The sequence below is a fragment of the Chaetodon trifascialis genome, chromosome 7 (genome assembly GCF_039877785.1).
Source record: "Chaetodon trifascialis isolate fChaTrf1 chromosome 7, fChaTrf1.hap1, whole genome shotgun sequence".
Taxonomy (NCBI): domain Eukaryota; kingdom Metazoa; phylum Chordata; class Actinopteri; order Chaetodontiformes; family Chaetodontidae; genus Chaetodon; species Chaetodon trifascialis.
Genome location: NC_092062.1, coordinates 20916702 through 20931065, shown reverse-complemented (window position 1 = coordinate 20931065; position 14364 = coordinate 20916702). Strand labels below are relative to the sequence as shown.

General features: G+C 41.8%; 2 protein-coding genes and 1 long non-coding RNA gene across 3 annotated transcripts; 1 reads left to right on the top strand and 2 right to left on the bottom strand.

The window, feature by feature from the left end:
• Positions 1 to 2941: 2941 nt before the first annotated feature.
• On the top strand, positions 2942 to 8517 carry LOC139334482 (CD27 antigen-like). Its single transcript, XM_070967389.1, has 6 exons — positions 2942 to 3080; positions 3159 to 3281; positions 5785 to 5931; positions 7792 to 7843; positions 7955 to 8055; positions 8237 to 8517. The coding sequence occupies exons 1-6, from the start codon at positions 2942 to 2944 to the stop codon at positions 8368 to 8370; spliced, it is 696 nt and encodes a 231-aa protein (XP_070823490.1). The 3' UTR covers positions 8371 to 8517.
• Positions 8518 to 8769: 252 nt separating this feature from the next.
• LOC139333942 (uncharacterized) lies at positions 8770 to 9888 on the bottom strand. The gene is made up of 3 exons (XR_011602354.1): positions 9833 to 9888; positions 9637 to 9742; positions 8770 to 9436 (listed from the first exon to the last, which is right to left on the bottom strand). It is a non-coding gene; the product is annotated as an uncharacterized lncRNA (long non-coding RNA).
• Positions 9889 to 9986: 98 nt separating this feature from the next.
• Positions 9987 to 13595, bottom strand: LOC139334177 (tumor necrosis factor receptor superfamily member 5). Its single transcript, XM_070966938.1, has 7 exons — positions 13429 to 13595; positions 13022 to 13132; positions 12699 to 12842; positions 11042 to 11138; positions 10753 to 10805; positions 10128 to 10244; positions 9987 to 10009 (listed from the first exon to the last, which is right to left on the bottom strand). Exons 1-7 carry the CDS (start codon positions 13460 to 13462, stop codon positions 9987 to 9989), a joined length of 579 nt encoding a protein of 192 aa, XP_070823039.1. The 5' UTR covers positions 13463 to 13595.
• Between the last annotated feature and the right edge of the window lie 769 nt (positions 13596 to 14364).

Here is a 14364-nt window from a genome sequence, read left to right as displayed (position 1 = left end):
GTCGAGTGAGAGGAGGAAATACACCAGATTTAAATAAATAATCCACTTAAATATCCCCTTGATTTTCCCTAACCTTATTCTAATATGAAAAAAGCAGAGGGAAAGTAGGAATTTGCCACTAATACTAAATCTTAATTTCTGCCTCATCCAGCAACAAAACAAACAAATAGACAAGGATGGAGACTGTCAGAAGGAGTACTGAAAAACATTTAATACAAGAGTTTTGCATTCTTCATGGAAACTTGCCTTGAATTCAGGTATATTTCTGTGTAGAGTGCAGACAATGTGAAACTTACTGTACTGTAATTACTGGCACCATAATTAAAGCAAAGAATAGGCTGGAGTCGGCTGGTGCTTTATTCAGCAGGCCAGCAGAGTGTAGTCTCACGTGACTGCACCCTGTACAGTGCTTGAAAGAGCTCAGTCAGCAGAGCAAGACAAGTGCTTCCTCAGAAAAACCACATCCTTCGTCGTTCTGCCCTTCCTCCTTCTGTGTGTGTGTGACGCACACATAAACTGTCAAATGCCTGCACCACCACATGTGGCATATACACACTTTAAGCAGGTCTTCTTACACACGCACGTGCAAACACTCATATTGTTGAGTTTCATACAGCCCATGAGGCCAACTGTGACAACTCAAAAGCCCAGCTCTGAGTCTGCATGTAGATTTTTTGTCAAGTAAAGTTAAAAATAGCTTTTCTTAAGTATCTGTTTACTTCAACATAACACGGTCAACATATTCCTGGCAAAGATTCCTCTGAAGTTCTAATCAAACATACAAATCCTTACAGTCAAGCAGCCTAATACTGAAACCTCAAGATAAGCATGGCCAGGTTTGCTCTCAGTCAACGATTTTGATGCTCAGTCATCCCTTCCAGTCATCTCTGCACTCTGTTTGAGTGGTGCTGCCCGCCGAGAGCCACACTGAGCCTCGGAGGCAGCCCCTGTCTGAGGCTGCTTCGTCAACCTTAGGCCCTGTTTCACAGTTGACAGGAGGTCACGTGTTGTTGGCTGGTTTCTGTGAAAAATGGCAGGGGCGTTGAGCAGAGCACATGACAGGCTGAATGGTGGACGAGTTGAAGAAGAGCCTCAGATGTCCTGCCACGATTCAGGTTAATTAGGATGTTGCTGAGCAGGAGACTATCCTGCTTTGTGGCTGTCACTAGAATAAAATGTTGGCATTGCATATTTCTACAAACCGCAGATACTTTAAATTTGTGCCTTTCATATGTGTCATATTGACGTTTCTACGTAGTTCTGATTACCGGTGCACGTATGTGAGTTTCTCAGTCTTTATTCTGCCTCTTAGGTTGTTCAAAAGCAACTCAAGAGGAGATGTCACAAGGTTTAGTAAGTGTTTGGGAAACATCTTCACACAAATGCAAATTAGTCGGTTGTTGCTAATAAGCAGCAACACAAAAAGTTTTCACACCTTTATACTGTAATAGAAGGAATTCCCCACCAAAGGTCTGTGCAGCGTTTTGCTCTCATGTGGACGACTGAAGCCACCGTGGAAGAAACGGATACCGCAGATAGAAAGCATTACACTCAGGAAATGCAGTAGGGAGTAATTCAAACATAAATTACCCTCCGCTATTAAAAAACAAATGGTAACGCGGAGAAGATCCACTGTTTCATCATTGGATCGGCACCTGTGGAAGCTGGAGAACTGCAGCTGAAGTACACTCCCTGCTTCTACTCATATTTCAAGCCTGTCTGTGAATGAATGTCAAGGCTTTTACTGGATCAGTATTCGTTCATGATTGCTATGAATGTCTTGTTTGCATGTGTTAATAAAAAACCTGGATTAAAACACTTTATAATAACATATAGATTATGCGCATTAATTGCCTGTTCATGGTGAATATGCACCATATTCGCACCTCACAATATGTTGCATATCAGGTCATTCACACAGTATAGTTTGTATCTCAATATCTTATTTTTGCCATTCATGATAAGATAACTAATGTCACTTTTTAACAAGAAAAAGTTTGGTCTTATCATTACATTTGCATTGTTAATAGAAATGTCCTTTTATTACTCACTCCTGTGTGTCATAATGTCACAGAGCAGCACCATCAATACAATCTCAGTTCTTGGAATTACGCTTATCTCCTCAACAGCTTTCTGTAAGAACAACAGGGTGGCTGGGTGAACGATGTTTTTACTGAAATTACCTGGTCATTCATGTCTGAGAAGGAGAGCAAGAGGCTGCGGCTAGAAAAAGAGAGAAAGCGACTGTTTGCAGCCAGAAAGCTTGATTTTGGATGAAACGAGAGAGATAGCGCCTGTGGAAAGAAATGGGGGCTGGAGGAGGGCATGCTGTTGTGCAGAGCCAGGGGGTCTCAGCAAAGAGACGGAGAGAGGATGAAAGAGGACGGCAGAGAGACTACAGTGGTAAATGTGTTAGCTCTCGTTATGAGTCATCAGTGACATTTTATGAATAATCCCCTGACACACTTCTGATCCCCTGCTCAGTCTCACACTCAGAGGGTCCCAGGTTGCATCTTGCCTCACCTTCTCCTCCATGGTAAGTGAAGGCTGTAACAAGATCTTTTCGGCTGTCAGATTCGAGTGTCCTGTCCTGTTGAATGTTAGTGGATTCTTACATTCGCGTTTCTGTGATCACGCTCGCAGTAGGCTGTGAAGTGAGTCGAGTGTTTGCATCGGTACAAGGCTGAGTTTCTCTGTCAGCACCATCGTGTGTTACGTGTTCTGATCTGAAACGCCTGTGTACGGTGTATCGTATAGTCTCACCACCACATTCTGTCTATCATGACCTGTGTGAGTACTTTCTCATTTTTTCAGAGATGCATGTTTTTTCATTCAGTGTCTGCTGGTGATCGTGTGTGAATATATCTGACCAAGTAAATAACTGTTTTCCTGCTCCTCCTCTTCCTGCTCATCCTCCTTCTTCTTGTGTTCTTCTTCCCAGATGCGGCTACTCTGTTATTTCGCTTTCCTGTGCAGTCTTTCTTTCTCCTCTCCTTCGCTGCCTCCCATCAAGTGCAATGCCACACAATATGCCTGGCCAGTGGACAAACCGAAGTTTTGCTGCAACAAGTGCCCGCCAGGTACGATAACTTCTTTTCTCATGATAGATTTCATAGTTTTGATGGTTATAGCTGCAAATTACCTTGTGTGTGTTGCAGGTGAATATTTGGTCCGGCGTTTCGTCAACTGTCAGACTGAGTGTAAACCTTGCGAGGGTAAGCGGTACACTGACACCTACAACGTGGAGATGACCTGCAATTTTTGTGCAAATTGCGAGAGATGTGAGTAATTTCACAGCTTTTGTCTTATAGGGGAGAGGTGCTAAGTATGTGTGAGACCTGAATTGTGTGACAACCCTAGAAGCAGCCTGGGTTACAACAATGATATTACTATGGCTTATATGATATTATATGAAATGCCATACCATTCTACAACCACAGAGATTCAAGGATGCTCTAAAAGGGTGAATTCTTGCTAATGCAGGAGATTGTATTGAGAAAATAAACATTTAATATCTGTACCTTGCCAGTACCCAAATAGGATTACTAGCCTATCATTATCAGACATGCAGGTTGAAGAAGAAAGATAGAAATATTTTTAAAAAATAGAGCTGAAACACAGAGCAGTAGCTGGCTTGTGGTCATATCTGTGATTAAACACTGTACTATAAAAGCACCGTCATATCAGCCGCCCATTAAACATTGTGGTTCCATGTCTGCCTTCTGAATGTCATGTGTGATGCCTGTGATTCTGTCTTTTGAGCGAGATATGTGAGTGATTCATCATTATCTCTCTTGTCCTGGCCACCAACTTTGTCCAGTTACCGGAGGCACCTTAGAGAAGACATGGCTGTTAGCTGTTACTCAACTGTGTCTGTTGATCATGATTTCAGAGAAGTTTGCCTGTACAAACCTGAGGTCACAGACACAAGGGGCTTTCCCATTCTGTGTGTCACGGTGGGATACAGTCAGAGAGAGATTAGGAGGGGAGGGGTCTATGAAACCTCTATGAAGCGGCTCAGGGGTTATTATGGTGGGATTCTGCCGCAGAAGCTTGTTTTCACCATAATGACAGCAGTATCGGCAGCACAGCCCACCAATAGTGGCAAAGACAGGAGGAGGTTCAAAAAGTAGACCATTGTCATGTCAGTGGAAAAAAGAAAAACACAGAAAAGTGGTAAACATCGGAAAAAGCAGCAGACATAAATGTCATATCCTTTGTCATTACTCAGGTCTCTGCCCTGCTACAGGTGAGCGAAAACAGCCTGTTTCGCTTATTTTTAAATGTCACCGTGGAAAGCATAGAAGAGAGAAAACACAGACATCGTCATTCTCTGTCTGTCTGAATGAATATTTGAGCAGAGTTTAGCTTTTACTTGTGCACCAAGATGCTTTCCTTTACATATTATAATGCTGCTAGCATATTTCAGTCCAACGCTACAGTGCAGCTGCACATCAGACCTTTCAGAATCTGACCTTACCTGCAGAACTCTTTGATAGCTCTTTGAATTGGGGGGTGAAGGTGGGTGTTGAAAATGTCAAAAACCTCTAATCCTACACATTCAGGGGCTTTATGTCAATTAACGGCTATGGAAACTAATTTAGGTGGAAATGATTCAGCCCACGCATAAATTTCACAAGCTGCTCTTGCAACAGCATTAATGTTTATTTGGTCTGGTTCTTTGATCTTCGTCAGGGTGCGAACGACGCACAAGGATTTGCGAGCAGAGTTTCAAAGGAGGCTTCATGCCACAGATTTTGAACTTTAATGCTATTATTTTCCACCAGTTTAATATTTTCACTTCTCATCAGATATATCTACCGCTCTGAAGTCACCCTCAGCTTTTACCCTTGTTTCTGACGTCTTCATTTACGTGCAGATCCTTTGACGATCAACAAGGAAATCTTAGAATAATAGTGAATTGAAGACTTCTAAAGTCTTTGTGAGTGAAGTAGTGAGTGGGACAAAGAGCCACCCTTGATTAAGAATCCTTGCCAGCTCCAGAATCTCCAGAGTCACTGCTCTATTGTGAAATGTGACCTCTCAGTGAGGAGGACTAAGCAAAAACAATACACCATGCATTGTCAAATTTAAGATTTCATTCCTCACCTGCTGACTTTTTGACAACCTGCTCGAAATGTTCAGTTTAAATTGGTCTTGTGCAGACATTTTGCTGTGTGGGTTACTGAATGTAATGATGCAGTAATAAAGTAATTACATCTGACAAACATAGTGAAAATGCTTTTGTAATTGAGGTTTTAAGTTTTACCTGTGGGCACTTAACACATGGAGGTACTTCAGTTCATGAGTAAAGATCTGAAGTTCTCTCTAAACTATGACCTCAAATGACACAGAATTAGAGCTAGATATGATTGCAATGTCATGTGATGGTTGATGATCTGCATGTTCTGTGATGACTGTGAAGGCTTCATGGGGCTCAAATAAGTAGTACTCTCTTTGCTAATTTATGAATTCACATTGAAGCATGCATGTTGACGTATGTGGTAAGTAAGAAACGTTTCATCAAAGTGAAATACAGCTTTCACTGAGAAATAACAGCTGCCTCTCAAGAAAAGGCATTGAAAGTGATAACTGCCTCATGACTTAAAACCAGAATCATTACCTGCCACGTCTAGTTTATGACTCACTTTTCATTTTCTGATTCGTGTCATACTTGAAAGATGAACTTTGGGTGTATATTTGTTCGTCACACACACGCTGACACGCTCAGAATTATGATTATGCTTGATCTTTAATAGCAACTGTTTGTTTTTGTTTTTTCAGTAAACATGGAGTACAAGTCACACTGTAGCCCCACTCATAACGCTGTGTGCAAATGTAAAGCTGGCTACGAATGCAGAGACCAACCCTGCAGTCAGTGTGTGCCAGTATCAAGCACCACCCAACCCACACTCCCTCCATCCACTACAGGTAGGTACTCCACACATTCAACTAAATTTAACACGTACCTGTTGAAATAGCAGCAAATATCTCTAAAATGTGCTTGCATGAGTTTTTTGTTTTGGGTGGGTGTGGACAGACATGGGACACCAGAGTAAGCATATAATACACAGACAATTGAGAACACCTGGGAAACACCAGGATGAAAGGTTACCATACACCAGTTGTTTCTGTTGTGCCAGAGCTGTTGGATGTGGTCAGAAGTCCGTTCTATTGCACATCATTTGCCTGTAATGTCAGAGTGTACAGGTTGAACCAGTCACAACTGGCGAGCAGAAAAAACAGGGCTTTTAGCTGGTGTTACTCATTAAAAGACTTGATTTGTGTCGTTCTTAAGTGCTGAGAATTACATGAAAGCACAGACAAGGATTTTGCTTATCACTGCTGCTGTTGTTTGAGGCGTGGTCACGACTAGTGGAACTCAATTCTTGGCTATTTTAAAGTTGCACTAGCAAACATTTTTATATTAATGATGGGTCAAATAACTACTTGTTTGAGAAAGAAGTCACTCATAGTGACGAACCCACAAGACGTATCAGCTCAGTTCCCCTCAGCTCTGCAGAGCATTTTAGTGTCTTTCAGTATGGTTTTGGTTCACTCTCTCTTCATGAGAAACATGAAAAATAACTCCAAATGAATGTGAATGTTGCTTTGTGTCTGCTGGATGTGTAAATAGGCAATTGTTTTGCTAACCTATGTGGTAATATGTCAGTGCTGTGCTTGTTTTGCTATGAGTGCTGCTTTAAAGGTCAGTAGATTCAGCTGTCACTGCTACTCTGCACATTTAGACATAGCGTATTGTCAATGCACCTCTTGGACATTATTATTATCATTTCCACGTGAATGTATGGCTTTTCTGTTGTAGTGATGCATAACACTGGTGAGATGATTAACATCATGTTTATACAACTTTCAACCTGGAACACAGCAATGCATGAACAGCACAACAGTAGGGGTCTTTGTTCTTTTAAGGGGCTCTGAGCAAGAAACTGTGCAGTATTCAAGGTCAAGTGAAATAGTTCGGTACGATGTATGAGGTTAACTTATTTAACGTTTTACAACAAATACTACTAGTCGCAGTCTCTTTATGCTCCACACAAAACAAAAATGATGTAAATGAATGAATAAAGAATAAGTTATAGGGATATCTTTTGGATGGAGGATGAATTGAGGGGTCTCTCGGCTCTGCAGTCCATTGGTACATTCTGCATCGCTTGCCAGAGGGCAGCAGGGTGACCAGCTGGAGTGGGCATTGTCTTGTATTATCTTCTTGTCTATTGTCTTTGAGTTCTGCACAGACACCTCACTGATATCACTGATGATCAGTAGATGGGTGTCGATACTGTTCTGGGCGTTTTTTGTCACCCACTGCAGAGCCTTCCTGTGCTGGGCCGTGCACATCTCATTATGATTGATGATGTTTTCAGTCAGGATGCTTTCTGTCACTCCTCTTGTAAAAGTTAAGAATTTGGCAAAAGAATTTCAGCTTCTAACGTTTCTGTCTTGGCACCTCTGTTAGCGTCTGTTTGTTTATGCTGCAGTATCCATGGACTAAGGTCATACATGCAAGGTGACACAAGTTAATTATAAATGATGTTATGTGATTAGTAATCCAGACTTCCTGACCACACTCTTCAAAATAAGAGAGCTCAGACTGACTGACTGACTGACTGACTGACTGACTGACTGACTGACTGACTGACTGACTGACTGACTGACTGACTGACTGACTGACTGACTGATCTGAACCATGAACAGTTTCATATTCCACTGAACTATTAAATAATGTCTGCATTGAGCTGATGGGATTTTTTAATCTCCTCCTTCCAGCCCTGATCACCCCCACCACACTCTGGGCACCCCAGAAACCACTCAGAGGTAACGTAAGACACTGGTACAGTCTGTGCCAGTAAAAACAAGCAAACGATTTAACTCTTTCTCCAGTGGATGTTCATGTAAATGTTTCAAAAATGTCTCTCTTACACATTCTTTCAGATGCAGTCTGGTTAATAATTGGCCTCCTGTCTGCAGTAATCGCATTCGCTGTTGGAACAAAAATCCATCTCCTTCTGCGCTGGATCAAATCCAAGCACGGTTAGTATAATATTATTATAAAGCACATAACCCTGCAGCAGTATATACAAGTACAGGAGCTACACGGATCATTGTACTTTTATCATTTTATAATGTGCATCAATTTGTTTTTTTTATTATTATCTAAAGAGATTTCAATCTAATTTCTAAAATTTATTTGTCCTATTGTCTTGTTGCTCAGGCTACTTTTTGCCCAAAGCACATGAATCCGAGGATGAAGAAGTATCCAAGCCTGTCCAGGAAGCAGGGAATGTGACCAACCTCAAAACAGATCCTGAACTTGGATTAGCAAGAAATTTGCAAGCGAACATTTAGTGACGTGCAAATGTCACGTTGCTTTGGACATTTATGACAAATGGAGGCCAACTTTCTCAGTCCATGCTGATGAATGGAACCAGACAGAACGTTTGACTGGTACAAGACAAGACTGATACTGATTCCTGAGAGGAAACATGACGAGTCGACATAAAGGGAAAAAAAGGAAAAGGCACAGAGATGAAGCATGTGAAAAACACTGAAAAAGTATAAGACTGTGACAGTTACACATGAGTTAGAAATTGTGCAGTTGTATGTACTATGGTACACAAAAGCAACGATTCACATTCACATTCTTCAGGTTTATATGTGTATATAGAAACACACTTTTTGCTGTTATTTCACAGTTGTATTATACATATATGTGAATGTTTTTAACTTAGATGCATTTCTACGTAGTCTTTCTTAACTCAAAATAAAATTTTATTGTAATAAAAATGTCATTGAACATTAAACATTCAGGTCCAGCAGTTTAAAGAGAGCTGACAGAGCTTATTAAAGAGTATTTACATGACATTTTAAATTATAACTTAAAAAGGAGAACACCCTGCAGCTGCTCTTCCTGGAGTTAAAGTTTCTGGTGTGCGGCGACCACAAGTTTTCCCAGAGCCTGCAGATAAAATTATATCTGTACAACACTGTGATTCACAGTTTGCCAGAGGAAGTAGAATCTTCTCTACACTCATCTGTGGTTTCACAGTGCGACGGTTCCTTCCTTTTAAAAGAATGTTTTCAGGATCAGTCTGGGCACCACCATGACCACTGACACAAATCATTTTTACGATGCATCATAGCGCCTCCTCTTTGGACATGTGGCAGTCCTTCCCCTGCTCCTGGGAGGGAAAGAAAATGCTGTCGATCTCTCCGCTCCTCTCCTCCTCAGAGAGATGAATGCTGGGAGAGGATGTGGGATGAAACACAGGACAGTCTCTCTCTTCTTCTTCTTCTTCCTCACCGCTCTCTCTCTCAGCTGTCTTCCCATCTTCAATAGTTAGACCAACTTGGCCTGTAAACTGACTGAGCAAGCTAAAGATGACCGTCCCCGGATTGTGGACATGGACTGGGCCTACAGAGACAGAAGCAAACAAAGAGTGCACTCAAAGGAATGTTTTAATAGAAGCACATTAACATACAGAGTGGGGACATAAGGCACAACTCAACTCATAACAGTAACACAGCTGCAACTTTTGCATTTTTGATTTTCTTCATGAACCCACAAAGTGAGTCAAGTATTCACATGAGAGGCTTCATTTCACTCATCAGTACCCAGATTGGCTGCTGAAAGGGATGATGGCTGCTGCTTTGAACTGAATGAGTCTCTGGGGAACTGATGAGTTGACTCCTTTGACTTGAGAGAAGCATCTCTACCCCCCTAAAGAAGAAGACGTGCATCAGAGTGGGCCAAATTAAAGGGAAGTGATGTCCTATATGTAGATACATGATTAAGCTTGGAAGTACTTACCTCACTGCGTACCAGCAATGCAATAGCTGGAAAACAGTAGACAAATAAATTAATAAAAAAGTCAGTTTCTTCAGACGTGTCCACCAGTTATGAATCAAGATGTATATGTTTTACACAGCAACTGTAGCATATCTGCAAAGCTAATGACACATTTCTAATCACAGTCATTTCTAACGGCTGTCAGTAAACAGTTTATTGTTTCCCAGAAGTGATGTGATCGTGAAGTTCAAGGCTTCGATTAATGTAAGTGAGACAGCAGAAACTGAACCTGTCCTGGGTGCAAACACCATCTTACCTTGCTTGAAACATGATTCATTTCTGGGGTGACAAATGAAGAACAGGATGACAAGGATCACGCATCCCATGACAATCACTGGACACAAGATGGCGGTCAGATGACTGCTCATCTCGTCTGAGAAAAAGAAACAAGAGTAAGGGCCTACTGTACAAAGGCACATTGACAATGCTAAGCTGGTGTAATGCAGCTAATGCTTACCAGGTGTGCAAACATAGGCTAGTCTGTTAGCCTGCTTATGATCACTAATTACAAAGCACAGCTAAGGCTTTAGGGAATGTCATTCATTTGCTGATATTTGGTCATTAACTAGTCACCTAAATCAGTAGATTTATCCTCTGGTCATCATGCATATCTGCACCAAATTCCAAGGAAATCCATGCAATAGCTGTCTAGATATTTGAATGAAAGCTAAAAATGTCAACCTGCTCGTGGCACTAGAGGAAAAGTCAGGGGATCACCTGAGTCAGGAGGATTCACCCTCTGGGGATCATGAATGTGTGTACAAACTTTCATGACAATCTGCTTAATATTTGTTGGAATATTAGCGTTATGCAGCTACCGTGGCTAATGCCTCGACACAACAAAACAAAACATTCTCACACTCTTTTTCATGAACGCTCACCTGTTTTGAGATGTGTGCCATTTCCTGCCGCAGGGACTGACTTGGGGCCACAGCTGTGTGAGATAGGGGGGAAGTGTTGAATATTTCAAGTATCTCAAATATGTGACCATTAACCAGGACAGCATATATCACAATATCTGTAACGTCTGTGCTGAATGCAAAAATAATCTTAATGTAGTGCACTTTAAGTTGGAGGGCCTGAGTCATCTAGACTGTGAATCTGGAGGTTTAGAAGTCCACTGTCTGAGGTATTTATTATGTACTGTATCTTGGGAAATCCATGACTCACTTGGGAAATCGGCAAGGTTTGGCAGGAGTGCTGCTATGTCCTGAGGAAGCTGAGGAAGGCGTGTGTTTATCTTTGCCTGAGATAATGGCTGCTGCCTCTGGAGAACAAAAACATCACAGGTTTGTTTACACATTTCAAGCACAGGAGCCAACAAAATCCCACTGACTTCTTTTACCAATGGCAGCAGCCTAAATGCAGCAAATTGCGCAGATATGTGCTATGATGGCAGTATAATCCAACAACTAGGTGAAGTCTGAGGGTTTAACTGTAACATGTGCTTCACCAATGCTCATAGCAGAGCAAGTGAAAGCACCACGAAGAGGAAATCTGTGAGGTTTATACATTTATTGTGCTGCTGAGAGGTCATGTCACACGTCTCAACACTCATCTTTGAAACATTATTCCTGTCATCATGCTCTGTTTTGGACTCTGGTGGTTGAGGATTTCCATTGACTTGTAGTTCCACATACATACTACTTTCAGAGGAAAGTTTTGTTTTCACATTTAGCCAACATCTGTAGTTCTTCCTGAAATTAGATGAAATATACAGTTGTTGGGTAGAAGTCACATGTTTGTGGCACCCTGGAGGTCTTGGGGTTCAGACACTGACCATGAACTGCACAAGTTAGCATCCAGACAGGAACAATTGTTGAATTCTTCTCATCATTCTTCTCTCTCTCTCTCTCTCTCTCTCTCTCTCTCTCTCTCTCTCTCTCTCTCTCTCTCTCGCTCTCTCTCTCTTATCATTTTCAGTCATCTCTCTTCTGTCAACTATCTATTTCAGCACCACAGACGCTACTGAATGATCATAGAAATATTACAGGAATATTAGAGGTATACTACAGGCAGCAGTGTATCTCTATGATCCTCTTGCTCTTCCGTGACAACACATCTCAACGCATCACTTCGACCATGATGGTGACACTACTCAAAAGAGTACAAGTAGAGAACTGAGTATTTATAGTGTATAGTTTACAAAATATTATAGATCCAAGGCGAAGCTGATTGAAGGGCGGGACTGAGAGAAAAAGTCCCAATTGCTGCTTTAGCACCACGGACAGCGCCATGGATTTATCAACGCACAGCACAGTTAGGCTACTGATATTTGCGAGCCATGGTCGGCGCCACAGATGCTAACTTACACAAACCTCAGTCCGATAAAGTATCACTGAGTCAGACAGACAAGAGTAACGTATTCAAGTAAACAAGCCCTCTGCTCTGCTCTAATACCAGGGGATGGAGAGGGAGGATGGCACCCCCGCTCATCCCCCCTAAAATCGCCTGCTGTCTACATCTATTTGTGGATTTGCAGTATTTCAGTATTTCTTATCACATATGTTTAAGATGTACATGAGACTGTCTTCATTCTTGCTAACGTCTGCTTATGTTTAGTCAAGCATGAGTCAGTGCAGGACTATTAGTAGCATTAATGGTGTATTTTCACTAGTGTTACTATTCTATGTATAGAATTTCTTACAGTGCGAGGGGGGGCTCCAGAGCTCAGACTGAGCTGATCTTTTTTTTTATAATTGCCACACGTGTAGCTTCCCTTCCAGTCAGTGAAAACTGAAGCATATTTTGTTTATCATGAGGCCCTCTGCTGGTTGATGCCTGTCTAATCTGGCAGAACTGAAAGTGAGCCTTGCTTTGTATTTACCAGTTGTGGCTGCTTCCTGGATTTTAGCACAGTATTTGCAGTTGTCTGACAAGGGGACCATCTCAGTGCATGTGTAACCAGCCTCACAGATGCACTTCACATCGGACTTGCTGGTGCAGTTCTGAACCACCTTCAGATGATAATCTGAGACAGCGGAGAGTAGAGATGATTTTAGGGATTTTAATCAGAAAAAAATGTCATTTCCAGAAACGCAAAGAGAATGAGATTAATTGGTTTTCAGTTTATTATAGAAACCCAAAGGTCACTGCTGACAGTCATGACGGGTTGGATGAAACAGTAGAAATGACTCATAGTTTCTTTACCTGGTCTGCAGTCTCCGTAGCAGAAATGGCAGCTGTCTTCTCGGTTCAGCTTAGCTGTGTATCTTCCAGGAGGACAGGGCTTGCACTCTGTACAAGACTTCTGAAACTCACCTGACAGAACAGAAAGAAACAAATGAGAACAACCGGATGAAAAGGAGAGCAGACAGACACCGCTGGCCCAAAGTGCATATTAATGAAGGATGTGGTCATACAGCATCAAGGCAACGACACCAACTTGCAAAAAAACAGGCAGAGAGGCAGAGAAATACTGTACGCTTCAGTGCTTCATAGTAATGTCCAAATATAAACTGCGGCTGATTCATTTATTAAGAACAGTGAGTCAAAGCTAAATGAGGAACAGACAGAAAAGCAGATACAGAAGCTGAAGAAACTTGTGATTTTCTTACCTGCAGGACACATTTGACATATCCTGCCGTCCATAGTGTAATAGTGGGGCAGCTCTGTCTGTTAACACATTAATACAGTTACACATGAACCACTATGTTACAGCAAAGTCCTGTCTGATGTGTTTCTACGTGTACATATGCAGTGCATACGTCTGACAGTCTGAGCTCTGTCTTACACTTGAAAGGCAACATTAGATTTTTCTGTGAGATTACACAATCATGAGGTAGATAAACTGAAGAGCGAGGATTTTGTTACCGGCGGGAAGGTGAGCACCAGCTGTGCAGACGACATCAAGACAATCACAAAACATTGCACGAGTCCCATCCTGTGGAGAAGCAGTGAGAATGGATTAAAATAAATGGCAGATAATGAGTAGCCAGCTGAAAACAGCACAGTGAGAGGCAGGGAGCGTTCTGCAGTGCACCAGCCAAATTCCTCATGTCACACATACGGTGTGACATTAAAATATAATAGAAGTTTAACAGAAAAAAGTCATTTTTACCTTCAATTTGACGCGTCTTTTTCTTCTCCTTCGATTGTTTTGTTAACTTCCTCAAGGTGTGACTCTTTCTTTCTCTATCCTCTCACTCACTCTATCCATCCTCCGTGTCACTGTTTCCTTACCAGGTGACATCTTCCTGTCTCCCCCGCCCACTGATCGCTACCGTTCTGCTGTTTACATGTTCAGCTCTCGCACACAACCAGACCGTACTCTGACTAACATTTCTGCATCAAAGCCTCATCACTTTCCATGCAAACTGTAAGGTCTGACGAAGAACAAACTGTTTCTCCGTGCAGTTAACTCACGTCAACAACGTGATGGAAGAGCAGATCTTAGACTTTACAGTTCTGATTTGATGTCATGTTTGGATTTTTTTTTTATCATATGTGAGTACTTTTAAATAGATTTGCTAGGCTTGATGGAACCTGACGGT